The sequence below is a fragment of the Magallana gigas genome, chromosome 1 (assembly GCF_963853765.1).
Source record: "Magallana gigas chromosome 1, xbMagGiga1.1, whole genome shotgun sequence".
In the NCBI taxonomy this organism is placed as follows: Eukaryota; Metazoa; Mollusca; class Bivalvia; order Ostreida; family Ostreidae; genus Magallana; species Magallana gigas.
In genome coordinates, this window is record NC_088853.1 from 63,889,423 (window position 1) to 63,916,395 (window position 26,973).

At 33.7% G+C, this 26,973-nt stretch overlaps 2 protein-coding genes and 1 long non-coding RNA gene across 3 annotated transcripts in view; 1 reads left to right on the top strand and 2 right to left on the bottom strand.

Annotated features, from left to right (window-relative positions):
• The window catches only part of LOC136274997 (ATP-dependent DNA helicase pif1-like), a 423,530-nt gene that overhangs the window by 191,920 nt on the left and 204,637 nt on the right, over positions 1-26,973 (top strand). The gene's annotated exons all lie outside the window — the stretch shown is intronic.
• Positions 8,512-9,474, bottom strand: LOC136275213 (uncharacterized). The gene is made up of 3 exons (XR_010713751.1): positions 9,321-9,474; positions 9,022-9,141; positions 8,512-8,605 (listed from the first exon to the last, which is right to left on the bottom strand). It is a non-coding gene; the product is annotated as an uncharacterized lncRNA (long non-coding RNA).
• Positions 16,305-26,973, bottom strand: part of LOC117685086 (fibropellin-1-like) — a 187,130-nt gene continuing 176,461 nt past the window's right edge. The window contains exons 13-14 of the mRNA XM_066087401.1: positions 17,278-17,517; positions 16,305-17,018 (exon numbers count right to left, since the gene is read on the bottom strand). Coding sequence (XP_065943473.1) covers positions 16,804-17,018; positions 17,278-17,517 — 455 coding nt within the window. The 3' untranslated portion in view covers positions 16,305-16,803. The remainder of the gene's footprint in view (positions 17,019-17,277; positions 17,518-26,973) is intronic.

The window sequence follows — 26,973 nt, forward strand, 5'->3', positions numbered from 1 at the left end:
TTGAACAAAATATCTTTAAAATCAAATAACTTTTCATTTAAAAGGTTTCCAAGAAAAGGGTACTTGCCCCTATTAGTGGATCTTTCAATTTGAACCTTTTATTTCAGCCCAGTACCATTCTTGATTTTTGTACCAATGACCAGACCAATTTGTTCATTTTTAAGCGAGTTATGAGGTTTTAGGCATTTGAGTTTCGATTGTCGTGCTTGACATGTACTGTAGAAAAAAATTCTAACTCCCGATTCCTTTACTCAATCCTAATGAAATTTTGTGTACATGTACCTCGGAACCCATTCTTATTGTCTGCCAAATATGCAGCGGATTGAACAATTAAAAAGAAATTCCTGAGACCAAGCGGCGGGTATAGCCAGTACGGGGACTTAAAATTTACACAGTTCTAGGGATGTAAGCAGCCGCGTAATATTTCTGTTGCATGTATATTTCTTGTTTTCCGTTTAGTCTGTATCTACGATAGCGTGTGAACTACTTATGGGTGTTAGAACTGTGGAAATTACTGTCATCAAATTTTTACCGAATAAATTTACGTGTTACTGATTTCGTTATTTCTACATTTATAAAGATTTTATCAATCCTGTTGAAATAAAACAGTCAAACACAATAGTAAACGACACGAACAAAACATCACAACACTGAAATACATGTGCAAACTGCATCAGTCATTGTTTTAGGACTTTACTTCCCCTGAATGTCGTTAACCGAATCCGAAATCCACACCTCAAAATTCTACTTTCGATTTATTTACGACGAAAATCAAGCTCGGGTCTTTTCACCCCCCTCCAGACACAAACACGCATCAATATTTCAAATGACCTCGCACTGTTACCAAACCTGTGTAGTCAGACATCTCACACGTTGTTTTTCATCTCATACAAAAATTTGGCTCCTGTCCCGAGCGGAAACGCCCCAAATTCAAAAAGAAATTCGGGAATTATTTCGCGTCAGCCATGTTTTGACGTAAACCTTCACTGAAATACTGTTATTAAACCTGCAAGGGTGTGTGTTCCAATCTCGCCGGAGCCAAGATCTGTTCTTTCTCTCTATTTCTTTCTGTACATTTTTTTGAAGGGGGGGGGGGGGTAAACTAAAATATTAAACATAGAGAGGTTGTTGGACCATAGTACAAGTTGTAAAAAACTCTTCCGTTAAGATTTACACAAAACAGTCGTTTATTATTAAGGTCTTCCGTTTCCAACGGAAGACCTTATTGTTATTCTTCGGTTTCTTTTTCCCTATTATTTTAATTCTTTTTTTTTCTTCCCATTTTTGTGCACGCGATTTCTCAGCAACGACTCGGCCGATCTCCATCAAAATTTAAGATGTGATACATATTGGTCTGAACTTGATAGCAAATTTTTTGCATTGATGACGTCACATCCGTTTTTGAGATATTGACGTTTTAACGATTTTTATATGGGTATTTTGTCTGCGGCAATTCTCCTAAAATATAAAAGATATTGCGCTCCAATTTCTACAGTTGGTAGAGGAAAGATTGAAGTTTTGCATGGTTGTTGTTTTACATGTCTAGCACTACATGCGCTAAAGCTCGGTAGGGCTCGAAAATTGAGATATGAAAAGCGTCGTTAATTTTCGTGCTTTTCCTCTTTTATCTCTTTTCTGGAAAATATTTTGTTAAAACATGTAATGAAAAATTAGTTTGAATTTACAAGACCTTTCCGCTGATATCAGAAAAAAGGGGCTGGCCCCTCAAATTAGGGACCTAGAGGGCTCTAAAGAATTTTTCCCATAGCTCTTCACTGAGGGATATTTTGTAATAAATTATAGAAGCAAATATGTTCATCTTACAGTTATGAAGCCCAACAGTATAATGATTTTCTCATGTGTTACGTAATCAGGGGTTTTTAGGGGTCAAAAGTCCAAAACTTTGATCACCTATATCTCAAAAAGGAGAAATATTTTGAAATGCAGTATAAAAGAAAAGATCCTCAAAATGATGTACTTAACAACATGCAACCTTCAAAATTTGGTTCAGTGGCCCCAATAAGGAAATAAGGGACCGGCACCTAAAACATTCTTTCTCAGATATCTCAAGAATGGTAACAAATTTCCAAACAATTGTTGAACAAAATATCTTTAAAATCAAATAACTTTTCATTTAAAAGGTTTCCAAGAAAAGGGTACTTGCCCCTATTAGTGGATCTTTCAATTTGAACCTTTTATTTCAGCCCAGTACCATTCTTGATTTTTGTACCAATGACCAGACCAATTTGTTCATTTTTAAGCGAGTTATGAGGTTTTAGGCATTTGAGTTTCGATTGTCGTGCTTGACATGTACTGTAGAAAAAAATTCTAACTCCCGATTCCTTTACTCAATCCTAATGAAATTTTGTGTACATGTACCTCGGAACCCATTCTTATTGTCTGCCAAATATGCAGCGGATTGAACAATTAAAAAGAAATTCCTGAGACCAAGCGGCGGGTATAGCCAGTACGGGGACTTAAAATTTACACAGTTCTAGGGATGTAAGCAGCCGCGTAATATTTCTGTTGCATGTATATTTCTTGTTTTCCGTTTAGTCTGTATCTACGATAGCGTGTGAACTACTTATGGGTGTTAGAACTGTGGAAATTACTGTCATCAAATTTTTACCGAATAAATTTACGTGTTACTGATTTCGTTATTTCTACATTTATAAAGATTTTATCAATCCTGTTGAAATAAAACAGTCAAACACAATAGTAAACGACACGAACAAAACATCACAACACTGAAATACATGTGCAAACTGCATCAGTCATTGTTTTAGGACTTTACTTCCCCTGAATGTCGTTAACCGAATCCGAAATCCACACCTCAAAATTCTACTTTCGATTTATTTACGACGAAAATCAAGCTCGGGTCTTTTCACCCCCCTCCAGACACAAACACGCATCAATATTTCAAATGACCTCGCACTGTTACCAAACCTGTGTAGTCAGACATCTCACACGTTGTTTTTCATCTCATACAAAAATTTGGCTCCTGTCCCGAGCGGAAACGCCCCAAATTCAAAAAGAAATTCGGGAATTATTTCGCGTCAGCCATGTTTTGACGTAAACCTTCACTGAAATACTGTTATTAAACCTGCAAGGGTGTGTGTTCCAATCTCGCCGGAGCCAAGATCTGTTCTTTCTCTCTATTTCTTTCTGTACATTTTTTTGAAGGGGGGGGGGGGTAAACTAAAATATTAAACATAGAGAGGTTGTTGGACCATAGTACAAGTTGTAAAAAACTCTTCCGTTAAGATTTACACAAAACAGTCGTTTATTATTAAGGTCTTCCGTTTCCAACGGAAGACCTTATTGTTATTCTTCGGTTTCTTTTTCCCTATTATTTTAATTCTTTTTTTTTCTTCCCATTTTTGTGCACGCGATTTCTCAGCAACGACTCGGCCGATCTCCATCAAAATTTAAGATGTGATACATATTGGTCTGAACTTGATAGCAAATTTTTTGCATTGATGACGTCACATCCGTTTTTGAGATATTGACGTTTTAACGATTTTTATATGGGTATTTTGTCTGCGGCAGTTCTCCTAAAATATAAAAGATATTGCGCTCCAATTTCTACAGTTGGTAGAGGAAAGATTGAAGTTTTGCATGGTTGTTGTTTTACATGTCTAGCACTACATGCGCTAAAGCTCGGTAGGGCTCGAAAATTGAGATATGAAAAGCGTCGTTAATTTTCGTGCTTTTCCTCTTTTATCTCTTTTCTGGAAAATATTTTGTTAAAACATGTAATGAAAAATTAGTTTGAATTTACAAGACCTTTCCGCTGATATCAGAAAAAAGGGGCTGGCCCCTCAAATTAGGGACCTAGAGGGCTCTAAAGAATTTTTCCCATAGCTCTTCACTGAGGGATATTTTGTAATAAATTATAGAAGCAAATATGTTCATCTTACAGTTATGAAGCCCAACAGTATAATGATTTTCTCATGTGTTACGTAATCAGGGGTTTTTAGGGGTCAAAAGTCCAAAACTTTGATCACCTATATCTCAAAAAGGAGAAATATTTTGAAATGCAGTATAAAAGAAAAGATCCTCAAAATGATGTACTTAACAACATGCAACCTTCAAAATTTGGTTCAGTGGCCCCAATAAGGAAATAAGGGACCGGCACCTAAAACATTCTTTCTCAGATATCTCAAGAATGGTAACAAATTTCCAAACAATTGTTGAACAAAATATCTTTAAAATCAAATAACTTTTCATTTAAAAGGTTTCCAAGAAAAGGGTACTTGCCCCTATTAGTGGATCTTTCAATTTGAACCTTTTATTTCAGCCCAGTACCATTCTTGATTTTTGTACCAATGACCAGACCAATTTGTTCATTTTTAAGCGAGTTATGAGGTTTTAGGCATTTGAGTTTCGATTGTCGTGCTTGACATGTACTGTAGAAAAAAATTCTAACTCCCGATTCCTTTACTCAATCCTAATGAAATTTTGTGTACATGTACCTCGGAACCCATTCTTATTGTCTGCCAAATATGCAGCGGATTGAACAATTAAAAAGAAATTCCTGAGACCAAGCGGCGGGTATAGCCAGTACGGGGACTTAAAATTTACACAGTTCTAGGGATGTAAGCAGCCGCGTAATATTTCTGTTGCATGTATATTTCTTGTTTTCCGTTTAGTCTGTATCTACGATAGCGTGTGAACTACTTATGGGTGTTAGAACTGTGGAAATTACTGTCATCAAATTTTTACCGAATAAATTTACGTGTTACTGATTTCGTTATTTCTACATTTATAAAGATTTTATCAATCCTGTTGAAATAAAACAGTCAAACACAATAGTAAACGACACGAACAAAACATCACAACACTGAAATACATGTGCAAACTGCATCAGTCATTGTTTTAGGACTTTACTTCCCCTGAATGTCGTTAACCGAATCCGAAATCCACACCTCAAAATTCTACTTTCGATTTATTTACGACGAAAATCAAGCTCGGGTCTTTTCACCCCCCTCCAGACACAAACACGCATCAATATTTCAAATGACCTCGCACTGTTACCAAACCTGTGTAGTCAGACATCTCACACGTTGTTTTTCATCTCATACAAAAATTTGGCTCCTGTCCCGAGCGGAAACGCCCCAAATTCAAAAAGAAATTCGGGAATTATTTCGCGTCAGCCATGTTTTGACGTAAACCTTCACTGAAATACTGTTATTAAACCTGCAAGGGTGTGTGTTCCAATCTCGCCGGAGCCAAGATCTGTTCTTTCTCTCTATTTCTTTCTGTACATTTTTTTGAAGGGGGGGGGGGGTAAACTAAAATATTAAACATAGAGAGGTTGTTGGACCATAGTACAAGTTGTAAAAAACTCTTCCGTTAAGATTTACACAAAACAGTCGTTTATTATTAAGGTCTTCCGTTTCCAACGGAAGACCTTATTGTTATTCTTCGGTTTCTTTTTCCCTATTATTTTAATTCTTTTTTTTTCTTCCCATTTTTGTGCACGCGATTTCTCAGCAACGACTCGGCCGATCTCCATCAAAATTTAAGATGTGATACATATTGGTCTGAACTTGATAGCAAATTTTTTGCATTGATGACGTCACATCCGTTTTTGAGATATTGACGTTTTAACGATTTTTATATGGGTATTTTGTCTGCGGCAGTTCTCCTAAAATATAAAAGATATTGCGCTCCAATTTCTACAGTTGGTAGAGGAAAGATTGAAGTTTTGCATGGTTGTTGTTTTACATGTCTAGCACTACATGCGCTAAAGCTCGGTAGGGCTCGAAAATTGAGATATGAAAAGCGTCGTTAATTTTCGTGCTTTTCCTCTTTTATCTCTTTTCTGGAAAATATTTTGTTAAAACATGTAATGAAAAATTAGTTTGAATTTACAAGACCTTTCCGCTGATATCAGAAAAAAGGGGCTGGCCCCTCAAATTAGGGACCTAGAGGGCTCTAAAGAATTTTTCCCATAGCTCTTCACTGAGGGATATTTTGTAATAAATTATAGAAGCAAATATGTTCATCTTACAGTTATGAAGCCCAACAGTATAATGATTTTCTCATGTGTTACGTAATCAGGGGTTTTTAGGGGTCAAAAGTCCAAAACTTTGATCACCTATATCTCAAAAAGGAGAAATATTTTGAAATGCAGTATAAAAGAAAAGATCCTCAAAATGATGTACTTAACAACATGCAACCTTCAAAATTTGGTTCAGTGGCCCCAATAAGGAAATAAGGGACCGGCACCTAAAACATTCTTTCTCAGATATCTCAAGAATGGTAACAAATTTCCAAACAATTGTTGAACAAAATATCTTTAAAATCAAATAACTTTTCATTTAAAAGGTTTCCAAGAAAAGGGTACTTGCCCCTATTAGTGGATCTTTCAATTTGAACCTTTTATTTCAGCCCAGTACCATTCTTGATTTTTGTACCAATGACCAGACCAATTTGTTCATTTTTAAGCGAGTTATGAGGTTTTAGGCATTTGAGTTTCGATTGTCGTGCTTGACATGTACTGTAGAAAAAAATTCTAACTCCCGATTCCTTTACTCAATCCTAATGAAATTTTGTGTACATGTACCTCGGAACCCATTCTTATTGTCTGCCAAATATGCAGCGGATTGAACAATTAAAAAGAAATTCCTGAGACCAAGCGGCGGGTATAGCCAGTACGGGGACTTAAAATTTACACAGTTCTAGGGATGTAAGCAGCCGCGTAATATTTCTGTTGCATGTATATTTCTTGTTTTCCGTTTAGTCTGTATCTACGATAGCGTGTGAACTACTTATGGGTGTTAGAACTGTGGAAATTACTGTCATCAAATTTTTACCGAATAAATTTACGTGTTACTGATTTCGTTATTTCTACATTTATAAAGATTTTATCAATCCTGTTGAAATAAAACAGTCAAACACAATAGTAAACGACACGAACAAAACATCACAACACTGAAATACATGTGCAAACTGCATCAGTCATTGTTTTAGGACTTTACTTCCCCTGAATGTCGTTAACCGAATCCGAAATCCACACCTCAAAATTCTACTTTCGATTTATTTACGACGAAAATCAAGCTCGGGTCTTTTCACCCCCCTCCAGACACAAACACGCATCAATATTTCAAATGACCTCGCACTGTTACCAAACCTGTGTAGTCAGACATCTCACACGTTGTTTTTCATCTCATACAAAAATTTGGCTCCTGTCCCGAGCGGAAACGCCCCAAATTCAAAAAGAAATTCGGGAATTATTTCGCGTCAGCCATGTTTTGACGTGAACCTTCTCTGATATACTGTTGTGACACCGGCAAAGTCTCTGTGCTCTAATTTGCCGGAGCCAATTATTTCTTTTGGGGGGGGGGGGGTTTCAACATAAAATATTCAACATCAAGGGGTCGTTGTATTGTAGTACAAGTTGAAAATACTCTTCCATTAAGATTTAGACATATACAGTCTTTAAGAGAGAGAGAGAGAGAGAGATAGAGACAGACAGACAGACAGACAGACAGACAGACAGACAGACAGAGACAGAGAGAGACAGAGAGAGACAGAGAAAGTGAGTAAATCACAGGGGTCCAAATTCCCCAGTCTGTATTGAACTTATCTACTTCACATCTTTCTTTTGCACAGAATTGGAATACTTTATACACCTGTTTTAAATCATTCATAATTTTTAGGGTCTTCCGTCTTCAGCGGAAAACCCTTCTATTATTTTATTGTTTCATATTCACTTTTCTTATTATTAAGGTCTTCCGTTTCCAACGGAAAACCTTACTGTTATTTTTCGTTTTCCCCCTATTATTAAGGTCTTCCATTGATGTACTTAACAACATGCAAACTTTAAATTGTGGTTCAGCGGCCCAAATAAGGAGAAAAGGGCCCGGCCCCTAATATGTTTTCTCAGATATCTCAAAAACGGTAACAAATTTCTGAACAACTGTTTATCAAAATGTCTTTAAAATTAAATAACGTTTCATTTAGTACCAAGAAAATGGTGCTGGCCCCATATATAAGAAACCTAGAGGGCTCTAAAATCTTATAGCTATAGCTAATCACCTAGGGGTAGTTTGAAATGGATTATAGAAACGAATATGATTATCTTGCAGTTAAAAAGTCCAACAGCATAACGACTTTCTCATGTGTTACGTAATTGGGGGGGGGGGGGGGGGGGTTAGGTACAAAGTTCAAAACTTTGATCACCTATACCTCCAAAAGGGTTAATATTTTGAAATGCAGTATAGAAAAAAACATGCTCAAAATGATATACTTAAGGTGGATGTCTACATCAAATAAGTGTAGGAGATTTTTGTCGCATGCATTTTTTACCAATACTAGGCACAGTATTCAACAATAATAGACCTCAAAATACAATACACTATTTTCTAGAGAATTTTTAAAATATCAGTCTGGTTCCAAATAACCCCTTATTTATCAAATTTTTTAACATTTCTGTTTTAAAATTCTTATGAAAGTGAAATGTTATTAAGTTTTGAAATGAAAAACAAAAAAAACATGAATGAAGTTTATATGATTTTTATTGGAATCCACATGAATATGAAACTAAAATATAAAAAAATTCTTTTAAGGCAAACTGCTGGACAAATCCCACAAAAGCCTGAAAATATAAACAATATTCGTTGGTTAATGGGATGAAGAAAAGAAATTGAATGAAATTGAAAAATTAAAGGAAATACTTAATTATTGCAAAAATCTTGGTATGAAAGATCATGTTTAAGAGTTGTCTTTCTTTATTTTACATGGTCTCAAATATCTTGGGATAAATTTTTTAATTAATAAAAATCACGAAGAAAAATTAAAAAAGGAACAAGTCTATGCTAAATATGTAGATATAAGATTAGTAGTGCTTCTGATAATGTTTGAAGCTGAAAAATTATATTTTTGATGAATGCATTATATATATTTAACTCTTTAAAACAAAAAATTAGTACTTAATTATATTATAAATTGCCTTTTACTTTTTTATATACAATAGCAATTATAAACAACAACCATACGCATATTAATACATACATTATATGTCCATAGTGATACACATGCATGTGTGGAAATGAAAAACATGCTCCTTTTCAGAATTCTGTCTTTCCCTCATTTGGCTTGCAAATCCGGGCTCCCACTGCTATTGCTACCTAGCTGTATTTATGTTAATCAAAATACATTAGTTTAATGTCAAAGTTTCAATGAAAGTCTTTTACTGCAAACGTTTTGGTTTTTTTTTAAATTTGGAAAGTTAGGATCAATTCAACTACGGTACTTTTGTTTTATATTCATCATACATATATAGTTTAAATGAAAATTTGACATCTGCTCACCTATATCGATAATCCGTCACATATGTATGATCGTCTGTAGCAGATGACATGACAAAAATGTATTGCTAATAGCAGCAGAGCAGGAAAACGGTATATTATTTAGATTCAACGTTTTCCGTACAAAACAGCTGATAATCATTGTTAGTTAAAAGCTTTAAACAGGAAGAAAATTGACATATTTTCTAATCGTTTTGGTGATTTCATTCCTATCTCATCTCCTTAGTTAGAAGAGTTCAATTAAACGGTGTAGAGCTATTTTGTACAACGAAATAATGTTATCAATCCGGAACACAATGGCGTTTCGAACGGAAGTCAGACATGTTGTGACGATGTATCCTTCCACCTTAACATAATCCAACCTTCAAAATTTGGTTCAGCAGCCTGAATAAGGAGATAACGGACCGTCCCCTAAAACTTTTTTCCTCAGATATCTCAAACACAGTAACGAATTTCCCAACAACTGTTGAGCAAAATTTCTTTGAAATTAAATGACTATTCATCTGATACCAGAAAAAAGGGGTTTGTCCCATATATTAAGGATCTAGAGGGCTCTAAAATATGTTATCTCTAGCTCTTTACCGAGGGATATTTTGTAGACGATTATATGAGCACATATGTTTATCTTTCAGTTATGAAGCCCGACAACATAACGATTGTTTCATGTGTTACGTAATTAGGGGTTTTAAGAGGTCAAAATCCAAAACTTTGATCACCTATATCCAAAAGTAAAAATATTTTGAAATGCAGTAAAGAAGAAAAGATGCTCAAAAATGAACCTAAAATCATGCAACCTTCAAAATTTGGTTTAGTGGCCTTAATAAGGAGATAAGGGACCAGCCCCTCAAACTTTTTTTTCAGATATCTCAAAAAACGGTAACGAATTTCTAAACAATTGTTGAACAAAATGTCTTTAAAGTTAAATGTCCTTTCATTTGATACCACAAAAAAGGGGTTGGCCCCTAATATTAGGGACCTAAAAGAGCTCTAAAGTTTTTTTTCTATCTCTTTACCGGGATATTTTGTAATGTATTATGGAAGCAAATATATTTATCTTACAACCTTAATCTTGCAACTTCAAACTTTGGCACAGTGGCCCCAATAAGGAGAAAATGGACCGGCCCCTTAAACTTTTTTGTCAGATATCTCAAGAATAATTACGAATTTGCAAACACTTGTTGAACAAAGCTCTTAGACCTGAAACAAAATAGTATCTTGCCCTTCGAATGTACATCTAGTTTTTCTATTCTTAAACATGTTTAGTTGTTCACAGCAAAATCAAGATCGAACATATATCTCAAATTCTAAAATCAGACGGAAGACCTCCTCGTTGCTCGCAACGAGATCGTGTCTAGTTCCCTATTATTTAGGGTCTTCCGTTTTCAACGGAAGACCCTCTTGTTATTCTTCGGTTTCTTTCTATTATTATTATTATTCTTTTTATTTTTTTTTCTGACTCCTTTTCGGCTTTATAACTCAAAAAGTTTACAACCGATTTTGATGAAATTTTCAGAGGTTGTGTGCAACTAGAATACCTCGAAGTTTGTGAAGTTTCTTTGAAAACATCACTTCCGTTTTTACGTTACGTCATTTTTAAAATTTTCAAAAAGTCATTTTGTCCGCGGCGTTTCTCAAAAATGCTTTAAGATAGAGGCTTGAAATTTTCAATGGTTATGATTTAATCGATTTACCTCTGTAATAAGGCTGGAAATGAAAATTTGTCACTTCCGGTCGAAACCGGAAGGGAATCAAATTTTTCGAAAAAATAAATTTTCTGATCAAATCAAAAATGAATATGTGTTTTATAGAGCTTATTAAGCTGAATCTAACACTGAAAGTCGTTTTAAAATCGGACTATGCATTACAAAGATATACGAGTTCAAAAAATGATTTTTCCGGAAATTTTGATTCCGCGTTTTGGTTAAGAAACTAGTATCCAGTTCTTGGTTAAATTAACTTGTACCTAAAAATTAATTGTTAAGTCGTACTGTAACACATTCGGATTTTTTTTGTTAAGTCGTTCTTGAAATCGGAAAGGTTTTTGTTAAGTCGTACGTAAAATTATTCGGTTTTTGTTAAGTCGTACCAGGAATAATTCGATTTTTTCATCTTTTTATTTAAGGTACTCTTGTTATTGGTTTAAGAGCTCTGCTTCTTACAGGAACTTCCAGCTTTACTTCCGACATTAACGGAAGACCCACTCGTTGCTTTGCAACGAGCTTTGCTCTAGTTTTATTCTTCTTTTTTTTTCTTCCCATTTTTGTGCACGCGATTTCTCAGAAACGGCTCAACCGATCTCCATCAAATTTTTAGATGTGATAGATAGTCGTTTGAACTTGATAGCAAATTTTTTGCATTGATGACGTCACATCCGTTTTGGAGATATTGAGATTTTTCTATTTTTTATATGGGTATTTTGTCTGCGGTTGTTCTCCTAAACTATAAGAGATTTTGAGCTCAAATTTCTACGGTTGGTAAAGGAAAGATTGAAGTTTTGCATGATTGTTGTTTTGTATGTTTAGCACTATTGGCGCCAAAGCTCGCTATGGCTCGAAAATGGACATTAAAAAAGCGTCGTTAATTTTTGTGCTTTTCTCTCTTTATCTCTTTTCTGGAAAATATTTTGTTCAAACATGTAATGTAAAAAAAGTTTATATTTACAAGATCTTTCTGCTGATATCAAGAAAAAGGGGCTGGCCCCTCAAATTAGGGACCTAAAGGGCTCTAAAATCGTTTACCCGTAACTCTTTACCGAGGGATATTTTGTAATAAATTATAGAAGCAAATATGTTTATCTCAATGTTATGGAGTCAAGCAATGTAATGATTTTATTATGTGTTACGTAATTAAGGGTTTTTAGGGGCCAAAAGTCCAAAATTTTGATCACCCATATCTCAGAAAGGAAAAATATTTTGTAATGCAATACAGAAGAAAAGTTGTTCAAATTAATGTTCTTTACAGTATGCAACCTTCAAAATTTCGTTGAACGGCCCCTATGAGGAGATAAGGGATCGGCCCCTAAAACCTTCTTTCTCCTATATCTCCTAAACGGTAACGATTTTCTAAACACTTGTTGAACAAAATTTGTTTAGAATTAAATGTCCTTTCATTTAATATCAAGAAAAAGGGGCTGGCCCCTCAAATAAGGGGACCAAAGGGCTCTTAAGTCTTTAATATGTAGCCCTTTACTGAGAGATATTTTGTGAAAGGTTATAGAAGCAAATATGTTTATCTCACAGTTATGTATCCAAGCAATGTAATAATTTTATTATGTGTTACGTAATTAAGGGTTTTTAGGGGCCAAAAGTCCAAAATTTTGATCATCCATATCTCAGAAAGGAAAAATATTTTGTAGTGCAAATTAGAACAAAAGTTGTTCAAATTAATGTTTTAAACAATATACTACCTTCAAATTTCGTTAAACGGCCCCTATAAGAAGATAAGGGATCTGCCCCTATTATAAAAATATTTTGTAATGCAGTACAGAAGAAAAGTTGTTCAAAATGATGTTCTCAACAAAATGCAACCGTCAAAATTTCGTTAAACGGTCCCTAAAAGGAGATAAGGGACCGGCCCCTAAAACCTTCTTTCTCATATATCTCCAGAACGGTAACGAATTTCTAAACACTTGTTTAACAAGTTTTGTGTAGAATTAAATGACCTTTTATTTGATATCAAGAAAAAGGGACTGGCCCCTCAAATTAGGGGACCAAAGGGCTCTAAAATCTTTAATCTGTAGCCCTTTACTGAGAGATATTATGTGAAATGTTATAGAAGCAAATGTGTTTATCTCAATGTTATGTATTCAAGCAATGTTATGATTTTATCATGTGTTACGTAATTCAAGGTTTTTAGGGGCCAAAAATCCAAAATTTTGATCACCCATATCTCAGAAAGAAAAAATATTTTGTAATGCAGTACAGAAGAAAAGTTGTTCAAAATGATGTTCTCAACAAAATGCAATCTTTAAAAATTCGTTAAACGGCCCCTATAAGGAGTAATGGGATCGGCCCCTAAAAGCTTCTTTCTCATATATCTCCAGAACGGTAACGAATTTCTAAACACTTGTTGAACAAAATGTGTTCAGAATTAAATATTCATTCATTTAATATCAAGAAAAAAGGACTGGCCCCTAAAATTAGGGGACCAAAGGGCTCTAAGGTCTTTTATCTATAACCCTTTATTGAGGGATATTTTGTGAAATGTTATAGAAACAAATGTGTTTATCTTATAGTTATGTATCAAAGCAATGTAATGAATTTATCACGTGTTACGTAATTAAGGGTTTTTAGGGGCCAAAAGTCCAAAATTTCGATCACCCATATCTCAGAAAGGAAAAATATTTTGTAATGCAGTACATAAGAAAAGTTGTTCAAAATGATGTTCTCAACAAAATGCAACCGTCAAAATTTCGTTAAACGGCCCCTAAAAGGAGTTAAGGGATTGGCCCCTAAAACCTTCTTTCTCATATATCTCCAAAACGGTAACGGATTTTTAAACACTTGTTGAACAAAATTTGCGTAGAATTAAATGACCTTTTATTTGATACCAAGAAAAAGGGGCTGGCCCCTTAAATTAGGGGACCATAGGGCTCTAAAATATTTAATATGTAGCCCTTTACTGAGAGATAATTTGTGAAATGTTTTAGAAGCAAATGAGTTTATTTTATAGTTATGTATTCAAGCAATGTAATGATTTTATCATGTGTTACGTACAGAAGAAATATTGTTTAAAATGATGTTTCAACAAAATGCAACCGTCAAAATTTCGTTAAACGGCCCCTAAAAGGAGATAAGGGACCGGCCCCTAAAACCTTCTTTCTCATATATCTCCAAAACGGTAACGAATTTCTAAACACTTGTTGAACAAAATTTGTTTTCAAGTAATGATTTTATCATGTGTTTTGTAATAAGGGGTTTTTAGGGGCAAAAAGTCCAAAATTTTGATCACCCATATCTCAGAAAGAAAAAATATTTTGACATGCAGTACAGAAGAAAAGTTGTTCAAAATGATGTTCTTAACAATATACGACCTTCAAAATTTCGTTAAACGGCCCCTATAAGGAGATAAGGGATCGGCCCCTAAAACCTTCTTTCTCATATATCTCCAGAACGGTAACGAATTTCTAAACACTTGTTGACAAAATGTGTTCAGAATTAAATGTCCTTTCATTTGAATCCAAGAAAAAGGGACTTGCCCCTTAAATTAGGGGATCAAAGAGCTCTAAAACCTTTTATCTATAGCCCTTTAATGAGAGCCATTTTGTGAAAGGTTATTAAAGCTAGATTAGGTATAATACATTTATATATTCTAACAATATAATGATTTTCTTGCGTTACCCAATTAGGGTTTTTAGGGACCAGAGGTAAACAACTTTGATCTTTTCTATCTTAATTGAAAGAAATGCAAGTATTTAAAAAAGCAAGAGAACTTATAAAAAGCGATGCAATAAAGCATTAGTACTTCACTCCTTTTTCCATAACATGTTTTGTTGTCGAAAATCAAAGTCGATGATGTCATATTTCATTCTAAAATTCGAACGGAAGACCTCCTCGTTGCTCGCAACGAGATCGTGTCTAGTTATTATTATTATTATTTTTTTTTTTCTTACCGATTTTGTGCAGACGATTTCTCGGAGATGGCTTGGTCGATTTCGCTCAAATTTTCAATATAAACGTGCTTTTATCTAAAGCTGATATAAAAATTTTTTTTTTTGAAAAAACCCTTCCGGTCAGAAGTTATCGTCCGTTTACGATTTTTAAAAGTCAATTTTGTCTGTCGGGTTTCTCAAAAACGAGTAAAGATAAAAGGCTGAAATTTTCAGAGATGATAGATCTATTGTTTTTCTGGTGAACCTCGGTCAAGAGAATGTCCGCTGTCACTTCCGGTCGTCACCGGAAGGAAATTTGAAAAATTGAATTTTTCGACTTTTTTATTTTTTAATATTTTTCTTTGAAATTTTCACACCTTATAATGACCCTTTTACTGATTAAGAATATGTAATTAGTTTTAAAATCGATCAAGGCATTCTCGAGAAATTAAGCGTCAAAGTTCTGAAGCGGAGTCCGAGTAGCTCAGTCGTTATAGTCGTGGACATGGCCCAGGCGACCCGGGTTCAAGCCTCGAGTGCCGCAAAAAATTTTTCTCTTTTTTTCGCTTAGACTTTGAATTGATAAGTTTAATCTTATCTATTCAAAAATTGGACGGAAGACCCACTCGTTGCTCGCAACGAGATCGAATCTAGTTATTATTTTTTTAATATTAGATTATTGATATTTTAATAAAATTCTAATTAAGGTCCGACATCTTATCGGAAATTACAAAGTTTACCGCTAAAACTCCTTTTTTAGTTTTTATAAAAGCACTAAATCATTTCTTACATAATTCATTCGATGGAAAAACATGACCCTATGCACGGGTTAACAAATCTGCGAAGCCCTCTTGTGCTAAAAGTTAAACAAGTAATAGCTTTCCAAAAAGCTTGCCTGACTAAACAAAATCATTCAATCGAAGCATGCATGTTTCAGTTAGGCTATCTTATTAGAAATGAATTTTAATTTTCGCTGCTGATCATAAATCTATGATCGAAACTTGCAAATTGACGAAATGTCAGTCTTCTGCGATCTAGAACATGTGCATATATATCACTTGAAATTCATTTATTTTATTTATTCAATTAAGTGCATGTAAGCTTGAAAGCTGAAGAGGAAATAGTCTTTTTTTTTAAATTGTAATTGTTATAATAAGATGCAAAATCAACTAGAAGGCATTTTTTAAAAAATTCAACCATATGAAATATGAAAGGGTATACTAACACGTGTTGTTTTGAATTTGTGTGGGCAGCTTCATCAAAATCATATTGACAAGCAAGTGTTAATAGGCGAAAGTCTATAATTTTCTATTATAAATTCTGTGGAAAATAGATTCATCAAGTTATGGACAAACGACAGACCATGCAGTTTAAAAGGAAAACAACATAACTGCAGATGTGTTTTATTGACCCAAAAGAAAACAGACCAGAATAAAACTTAACACATACTGTTCAAATCTAAATACTAAATGTTTAATCAAATTTAATAGTTTATCAAACGCTTTATATGTGTATATCAACTGCTTGCAGTTTAATAAATAAAAACTCTTAAAGCAATCATTAAATGGATAGTTTTGTCACAAAAATGATTATTAGGCTATTAAAAACTTCTCCTCAACATACACATACTGTACAGTCATTATTTTATGAGAGTACTTAATTCCACGATCCCGTCATTTTGAATCAAATCGCGGGAATATAAAATCGCGAATATTGAATTTTTATCCTAATTCTTATAGTACTCAACTCCCATAAAATTAAAGCAATATTTTAAAATCTGCAAGGGGAGTTTCTCGTGATTTTACGCCGATATAAATCGTCATGATTAATTAGGAATCTACAGTATTTATTTGGTCGGAAAAAGAATCATTAAATAAAAGATATCGGCAATAATAATTAGACAGAGTATCCAAGCACTTCAACTTCACAAAGAGTGAGATACTCAGTGATTATTGAGATCTTTACGAATCTCCCATGTGGTAATGTCGGACAGTCGATGACGACCAGCTGTGACAAAGTACCGGGACCAGCAAAGAAACCACACGGAGTGTTGACGTCTGATTCTGTCAGCCCTACAGTGACGGTGACATTCCGCAGACGGTCTGACACATCTAAGTAAAAAAACAACATATATTAATGTGAAACTATTAACTAATAATTCGAAAACATGCATAGATTGCATGTTTTCCTTATATATTTTGTATTTTTTTTCTCCTTGCTAAAAAAACCGTAAAAGATAAAGGTGTTTTCCCCGTTTTATTTTCACAGATGTAATCAAATCTGTACTCCACTATTTTGCGTCGTTTAACAATGTCGTTACTTGTAGTCTATACCGGTAGTTCGTTTAACAATGTTTCTGTTTACCCTTACCTTGTCCCCACTTGTCCATTCCTCTATTGAATATTCTGACAGATTTAATGAAATATACGGCCTGCAGATCCACCAACCACCACGGATTCGTGTCTCCACCCTCTGTGCTGGCACACCTGTCTACGACAAAGTCTGTACCGTTGTTGCCATCAACTGCCAAATTGGCTGAGTAGGCCACTTCTGCCCATGCATGCGTTGATGATTGATTTGCAGGCTTATGCAACGCAAGGTTGGAAACAGCTGTCAACAATATTACAATAATACAGATATAAATTGATTATTTAAAGGAAATACAATACATTGACCGTTAATTAAAAAAAATCAACCGCTTTAAAAAGTGTCTCTCAAAAGTACTAAACCATGTAGACCGTATTCTTTTGAAGTGTATTTTTGAAAACCATGTGGACCAGACTTACAAATAATATCGCTTTCCCCCTTCCCCTTACATTTTCTTTCTATCTCTATTTCGTTCTTCCAAAATCTACCATTCCCCCCTCTCTCATTCTCTCTCTCTCTGTACATGTGTAGATATTATAAGCATACCACTTAACATGCAGTTATATTATATAAATAGTGCCTATTAAGGAGGGTAACTGTTGAAATTGACACCCCGAGAAAACCATTGTCAACCGACACAAAGCGGAGGTTGACAATGGTTTTCGAGGTGTGTCAATTTTAACTGTTATCCTACAAAACAGGCACTATTTATTTTATTATACTGAATGTCTTAATTTAAGATAAATTTTTACTGCTTTTGTATAGAAATGACATGAATTCTACGGCGAACCGTACGCGCATAATGTACGCGCATGTACAGACCCTGAAACGTGCTACTACACCTCTAAAACGAACCGTACCGTTCCGTGCAAGAAACGAACCGTACCGTTCACAAAACGAAACGTACCGTTCACAAAGCGTACCGTACCGTTCACAAAACGAAACGTACCGTTCACAAAACGAACCGTACCGTTCACAAAGCGAACCGTACCGTTCACAAAACGAACCGTACCGTGCAAAAAGCGTGCAAGATAATTTATGCAAGACCCGCCTCCAGACGGACAAAAAAGCGTACCGTACCGTGCAATAAGCGTGCAACTTCCATATACGGCTTATTGACCTAATGTCTTTCGATGAATACGGACGGAGATTATCGCTGACCAGTTAAGTTCAATATTTTGTTAGATTTTTTTTTACTGGATTAGAAAACACATAGTAAGATTAAAAACTGTTATTCTTATTAAAACAGTTACAAAATATTTTAATTTAATTTCCTTTTTAAGACCGTAATCATTTCAAAACTTGCATCGCCGATTTCTTAAACACTGTAAACTATTAATGTTCACACAATTCGTGGTTATACTATTTTGATTATTTTTATGAAATGTTTGAAACATTGGGTACATACTGGACCTTACATAGCTTTCAGTGATTCTCAGGAGAGAGAAAGATGAATGAGAGAGAGAGATGAATGAGAGAGAGAGAGAGAGATCTTTAATTGAGACGTTTAAAAACTAGCGTATGTTTAGAAATAAATACATTATGGCTAAACAAGGGTTGAAATATTATAATATATGTCTATAATTTGATATCCTTTTCAAATTAAAAAAAAAAGAATGCCGACTTAAGTTACGCGGACCTTTTGATTTGTTAATTAATCTACAGCTAAACTTTAAAACAATTAAAAATGAGAAAAGAAAACATTTCAGATCATGTTTTTAAATATATGTGGATGTGCTGTAGTAAATGACAACCACATATTACCGGTGACTCGAGTGATTTGTACTTCAACTATTTATGTAGCAATAAATAAACAAAAAAATAGCTGGTAATGGCGACGTGATTTCAAATGAACAAAAATCACTCGTGCGATATATGTGTACAGAAGCTGATCAGAAACACAACAGCGTCTTTCATCTTGGGTTCTATACACAACAGGTGCTCTTGTCTTATTTTGTTTTTTGGCAGTTATTGTACTTTCCAACTAACTCTGAATATTGGGACGCTTAAATAGGTGTACACAAGATGCCGGTATTCACACCTTTCCATGGACACCTGTTTGGTAACTCATTACAACCTGTCGTGTGTATAGTCTGAATATATCTTACTTCTACTTTGTTTGTTTCGTGGCTTTTCTTAATCTCTAAAAGAACAAAAGAACTGTCTGTAGATATGTACACAAACAACTACACGTAAGACTATCGGCGCGTGGATCCGTAGAACAATTCAGCGACTCTATACATGCGGGATTTTCACAAATATTAACTTGCAATAAAATATCATTTACCGGGTACATTAATGTACCAAAAAACTGATTAATTACATTGTAAATAATTGAATGGAATTTAACATTTTGCAAGAAGATGTAAGCACAAACACAGCTCTTTTTAAATTTATTTTCAATCTAATATGTGTGATGTGATATAGCGTCAAAATTTTAGCCGTCGCGATCAATCTGAATACATCGTCTACTGTACAAACTTTTAGTCATTGTGTTGAAATCGTTTTGAAAACCATAAGTCTAAAATAAATGAATTAAATTCATACAAATAAAAATCTAGTAATTCCAATTTGTTTGCACACAATTACATACACTCTCAGAGAGAGAGAGAGAGAGAGAGAGAGAGAGAGAGAGAGAGAGAGAGAGAGAGAGAACTTGTGTGTTGATTATATTACTTAAATTAAAGTTTTATCACTGAACTATATTATTTTGCTTTAGGTTTCTATAGTTGGTCATTTGAGCGGGATTTTATCTCAGGAATCCACGTGCTTCGCCTGTCAATCAGTTTAAGTAAAACAGTACAGATCACGCCATGTGCCGCGTGCTACTTGGCTCCTCCTATATGGCTAGAAGAAAATTATCGAATAAAAACGTTTTTGTTTTATGTTTTCTCTCCCTATTAAAATAAGTGTTTCTATTTGAAATTATTCAACAATAATTTCCTTCCGACTTTATGATTACATAACTCATGTACTGGCGATCAGAGTCTTTTTCCCTCGCTGTCGTATTATTTTTGTTACTAGATAAATTCATAATATGTTTATCACTTAAAACATTCATTTGTTGATTACCGCGTATTTTTTTTCCGTGACCTGTTTACAAGAAGTATGTGTGTAAAAAGGTAAATAAAATATAAACAGGTTAGTCAGCATCTGTAAATCTTCAGCTAAATCGCATGCATACAGTGAAGAGCAGACACTTGTTCAACAGAATGATAAATATCGCCATTAAATGCTATTGACTCGTGTATATCCAGTTGCGTACATACCACAAGAAATATGTACATGTATAGTTTAACGGAAAAACAAAAACTAATAGTCATATTTTGACTATACACGCGATCTTAGTTCAGATTAGAGAAGCGATGACGGGTTATATGTAGGTATGATCTGTGTATACGAACAAGTGCAGAAAATCATAGAATCAATATTTAAATGAATTAAAATTCGTGTCAAAAACTATTTAACAGTTGATTGCGAGATTTCTTATCTGAAATTCATTGTTTATCTTTTCATTAACTGCGTGTAATTTTACATCGTCTATTCACTAAGGGAATTTGATCGGCAATAGTGCTACAGTAGTACGCAATAAAGAATGATCATAAGAATTATGAATAAAAAAGAAAGAAAGATGCTTGTAAAAATAACAAATAGCCGAGAATCAAGACAACGATTAAGGAAAATTAAGATATATCGGAATAAAGTCGGGGCAATTTTTTATAGCAATTTTAAATGGATTAGAAATATTTAATGACTTCAATTCAAGTACATGTATAGAAATAAAAACTTAAGATGCTTTGTAAAATTATCGACAGCTCGCTGATTTTACAAAAATATATCGGATTAAAGTCAAACAGTTCTTTTAATCTATCTTAATGATTACAATTATCAAAAATTAAATACTAATAATAACAGACTAATTAAAATAAAAATTACACCCGCTTCCCGGTTGTCACTGAGTACACGTTTCACAAAACGTATCAGAAACAGGGGAACGCATGAAAGTTCTGATTTTAAATAGATTGAAATACATTTGTAAAATATCATATAAATAAACATTTTTTTTTTTATTATTTTATGTCATAATTACCACCTTGCTGAAGTAGATCGGGCAAAAACTAAACGAAATTACATCGAGAAAAATCAAAGCGTTCAGGCCCCGCCTACCTCATTAATAAAGCGCGCAAACCGTTCACAAAGCGTGCAGCTATTTTTAGCAAAGCGTACCGTGCAAGAAGCGAACCGTTCCGTTCACAAAACGAACCGTACCGTTCACAAAGCGTACCGTACCGTTCACAAAGCGAACCGTACCGTTCACAAAACGAACCGTACCGTTCACAAAGCGAACCGTACCGTTCAAAAAGCGTAACGAACCGAACCGTGCAACTGGTGTAGTAGCACGTTTCAGGGTCTGTAACAATTCGTTGTGTTACCCGTTGCCAAGTGTGTTGCTAATGCTGAGGGTAATAGAACGGATTATCAACTGCGTCTAAACCAATCAGATTTCAGTATTTAACATGAAAGTATAATAATATAAATTGGAATTTCCTAGAGTTTGTAAAATGCACCGAAAAAAATATTTTGATCATTTTTAATATAAGAATAATTTCAGGTACATGTATACATGGCTTATTACTGAGCTCTAAGATTATGTGATAAAAGCAACAAGAACATATTATCTTGTTATTTTAGAGTTTAATGTTAAAAGTATTAAACAAAAGCAAACATTCCGGTTTTTTAAAACAATATTTTTATAGCATACCGCAAAACGTCAACGGTACAGTAAATGTATTGGAATGTAAAGTACGATACAAATAGAACAAAAACCCATTTTTTCATTAGATAACTATAACCAGATCATTGAGTTCTTTTCATTTGCTTGTTCATATTTAGTTGAATATAATGAATAAGGAAGTTCCATGATCAAAATTTTACAATTTATTGTAATTTCTAACTAAACAAATAGACCTGTTAATAGAAAAGTAATAATTGGCTGACCACAATCAGTAATAAGCAGTATATTCAAAATTTTAAAATCGGTAAAAATGCCAGATATTGAATCTGACAATGAAGGTTAAATATTCAAAAGCTTACACAGGAGAAGTGAGTAACACATGGTAGCATTTAGAGCTTATTATTTAGTTTGAATGCCCACAGTGAGAGTGTTTGCTCCCCTGTGGGGAGGGGGGATCCTAGGTTGTTGTAAATAAGCCACCTTGGTTTAGTTTATCTATCACAGCATATACTCATAATTTTATTTTTAAAGTTAACAAATATGGCAGAGTTTTCAGCAGTCTTGCACCTTTTCAATATCAGGTCAGGCACTTCATTACGGTCTTTACGTTTGCTAAAATTGAAGGCCTAATAGTCCATTTTGAAATATTTCTTGCAGGAAAGTGGTCGTCATTACAATATCATGACGATAAAACTTAATTTGATGTATATATGAGACTCCTCGACAAGTTTGGTATAGTCTATGGTACCTAAGTAACTATTGACTTTTTGTTGTAATAAGCTAGACTTATGCATGTTTCTTTTTAACCTTATTTGGATTAATTTTCATTGCTCTTGAAATATAATATATGCATGCGCCGATTCTTTGTGTTGCAGCTAGAGACATATCAATGATACAAATATACTGATCATATTAAGAAATTGGGATCATTGTTATATCATTTTCATTAAATATTATGTAAACAGATCTGTAATGTCTATGAATAAAAAATCGACACTTAACCCACCTCGAATACAATGGACTTTCTTACTGGACAATGTCACACATTGATCGTCTGAGGAGCACGCCAGACATTCCTGCTTCATTTCTGGTACATTTACAGTCTACAAGACGGTCACGGTTGATTATAAAACATGGTATTTACTTTGGTTAACATAGACATGCACGTAATATGTGGCTATCTGTTGGGTTTGTTTTTGTTTTTCTAATAACAAATTTTACTTTCGTGAATATTTTGGAAACGATAGACCCTGATTTGTTTCCCTTGAGACATATTTTGTTTTAATTTTTTGATTTGGTCTGTCACCAAGGTTGGTCATCTTTAACATATACATTACTATACGATTAATTGAATATCCAGTATATTCTCTAACTAAAATATAACCGGTTTTAGTAAAGGACAAACATGAAACAATTGGGATGGGGATGGGGTACTTGCCAGTAAAACGAATACGATGTAACCATTGCCCTCATTATCGTTAAGCTTGGTGAATTATGTATCGTGAATCAGTGTGATATAAACAAGTCATAAAATTTCAATCGCTTATATTTTATTTGAAGATGTTTCTGCAATGTATTTATGTTGCTGTTGATAAAACACACCAAGTCAATATTCAAAAGTAAGAAAGAATTTAATTTTCATATATTTATTCCTCCTTTTACAGGTTTCAATTTGCGAGCTACATATATGAAGTATACAGTAATTGTCTCAAATTTGTGATGTAACTAAGCATTCCTGGAATCCATGTTGTCATGTAATCAGCGCATTTTAAGCCTGATAAATGGTTTTTTTCATCTATATTTCGTATAATCGCGTTTCTTAACTTCGTTTATTTCTATGATATATCACGCCTTCAAAATATACATTACCTTTCTATTAACTAATAACTTACATAATTTACAAGATATAGAGAAAATTAATAACAGATATCTATAACGCAATGATTTGAGCAAACTAGCCTCTAAACTATCTGAAGGTTCTTACACACAAGTTAGATCCTTTTTGGCCAAATCGTTATCCTGAAGAATATTTTTCCTAAATCTCGTAAAGGACTATATATGGTTTGAGCCTAAAATGGCCCCCTTAAATGAACATTCTTTTTTTTCTGTAATTTTTTGTTTTATTCATACAAATATACATTTGAAGTTTTTTCATAATTTTCATTTTGATTTTAGTGCCCACAATTTAAAAATATGACATCATAAAGTTAACCTTTTCCCGCCATTTTCTCATTTTTAGCATAAAACGGCTTGTTTTGAAGCAGTTTTTCCTTAAGGAAACATTGAGCGACTGCTTGAACAAACAAAACATTTTCACCAAAGATGTACCTCTCCAATACTTATAAGTGACAAAAAGTTCGTTCTTGTTTATAGAGTCGCTCTATATTGCCAAATTCAAAAAAGATAAGAAAAATGTCAATTTTCGACTGATTTTGAATGAATTATAAAAATAGCGTCACTTCTGACGTCATATACTGCCAGTGAGTGCATATAAATCAAATAAATAGGTGAAAAACATATTTTATGTGGCTCTTCCATTAATATAAAATTACACAACAAATTAATGTACCTGAATCATTTTAAAAATATCGAATTATGGGGGCGAAATTTGACTAATATCATCTAAATCTCATAAATTTACAACTATTCTTTAATATTCCCCCTTCAAAACGAGGAGCCGTTTATTTTAACAAATTTAAATTTCTTAGGACGCATAATAAAACAAGCAATATTGAATGATCTTCATCAAAATGTACAAAGGTTTCATCAATATTCGTTGATTACCAGTTTTCGTGGATTTCGTTGTTTTGTTTATCCACGAAATTAAATGTTCATTGAAGTGAAATTTCTATAAACATTTTGTATTGATATGACCATTGAACACGAATTTACATATCCTTGAAACTGTGGTTTTCACTTTATCCACGAAAATTGATGCCTACCAATATTAATGAAACCACAGTATTGACGATTTGTATTATAAAAAGGTCTTACGTATTATTGACCAGTCAAACGCAGAAGAGATAAAACAATACCTGATCGAGCTCAATTCTAACGTAGTCAGAATTGGTTTCCGTTTTGTCGATGGCCGACACGAGTTCACACAGCAGTTCCTGTTTCCGGTAGTTGACTCCCCGACATAGCTTGGGTCTGTGTCTACATTCCCGGACACACTGCTGTTGTCCAATGATCTCCAACACCCGGATAACGGGACCACGATACCTCTCACCGGGAACAACCGCAGAAGTCACTCCCTCGTACAATGATACAACACACAGCAGTACTGTTGTAAATGCCACTTCATTCAAATATTTACCAATCAAAAAGTGACCCATTATGTGCTTGTTTAAAACCTGTGAATACAGGTAAATGATTGTTAATAGTTTTCGTTACTTTGCTTCAGCAATTACACTTTGTTATTTACACCAGCGACGTATTATCTTTTTAGCTGCAAAAAAATAAATTGAAAATGAATTTCTTGCAATGAACTTTACTAAAAAAGCTTCTAACGAGATTAATAATATATATATATATTTAAAGATTCTCTAGAATAGCCGTCTTTGAACATTAGAAATCTTAGATCAGGAAGCACTCGACCGGAGATCAAAGAATGATTAACGTCTTCGACAGGTTGTGATATATTATTCATCTTACTTCCATTCGCAATTATTTTTGACATTTCTAAATTAGTTGAAATCAATATTCCTTAACGCTCTAGTTTTCTAACTGAGTTTTAAAATCTTTAGATATTTCCAAAAATATGTATGTAAACTGAAGATATTTGAAATACCAACTACCCCTACTCCTATAGCTCTGCAACTTAATTCTTTAAAAGGACATTGATTGATATTGAAATCCGAACTTAAGTTTGAATGACTCTTACTTCGTACAATAAAGTAAACTCAATAATAATAAAATAATGTGATTCAACTTTTTTTCGAAAATCAAATTAATATTACTTTTTCAACAATGAAAAAAGAATTATATTTGAAAAAAAAACATATTTTTTCAAATAAGAGGTCGAATATAACATGTCAGGATACCAAATGCATTGAAGTTTTACTTAACAGGAACATCAGCGAGGCAGTATCAGTGTATGCATATATACTCAGTATTTAAAAAAAGGTGTGAATGTCACAATTGCAGCTGTAGAAGCCTTGTACTTTGTCAGTCCGACACCCTGTTCGCAATATTACTTAATGTCTTTATAGAAGTTAACTTTGGTATTGAGAATATTAAATAAAATAAAATGCATATTTGTAACGCTGCACCATGAAATATTTTAAGTAAATATTATAAAATTAATATTGAACGATGACTTTTCTTCTTAATTTTACATGTCAGACTTAAAATAAAATTAACCTGTAGGCTTTAGAAATTTGTAAAGTATGAAACTGTCGTAGGCATATATGTTAATTTTACAATCACTCTCGATGAACTCCTAACACAAGATGGGAGTCAATTATACTCCAAAGTAATACAAATACCTACTTTCAAATACCACAGACGGTTTTACTTTTGCAACACTTTCCTATTGCAGGTTGTTGCAGATATATCATCATAGAGTAAGACAATAAGGTAACTATCGTATGTTTTTTTCAGCGGCATTATAGTCCCAGTACTGCAAAAATGCGTATTAAATCACAAACAGTTCTATAATTAGAAAAAGGTTTTGATAACATCAAATCTCATGGGAAGACCTTCCATAATTAAATAACATGGGCCAACAAGCCGAGGTATCAAATCACTTAAACCATTTTGAAAAAAACCCACACCTTTTTTCTTACAATTATCGCTTTTGTTAGATAGTTTGTTTTTTAAACGGATTCAAGCATGTAATTCCATTATGTTGGGGTTCAGAGTAGTTCATCGATCAAAAGTATAATAAAGTGTGTTCGATTCTAATGAATCGTGTTAAAAACTTTTTTTTATCTTTGTTTAATTCGTTTAACATGCACTTAATC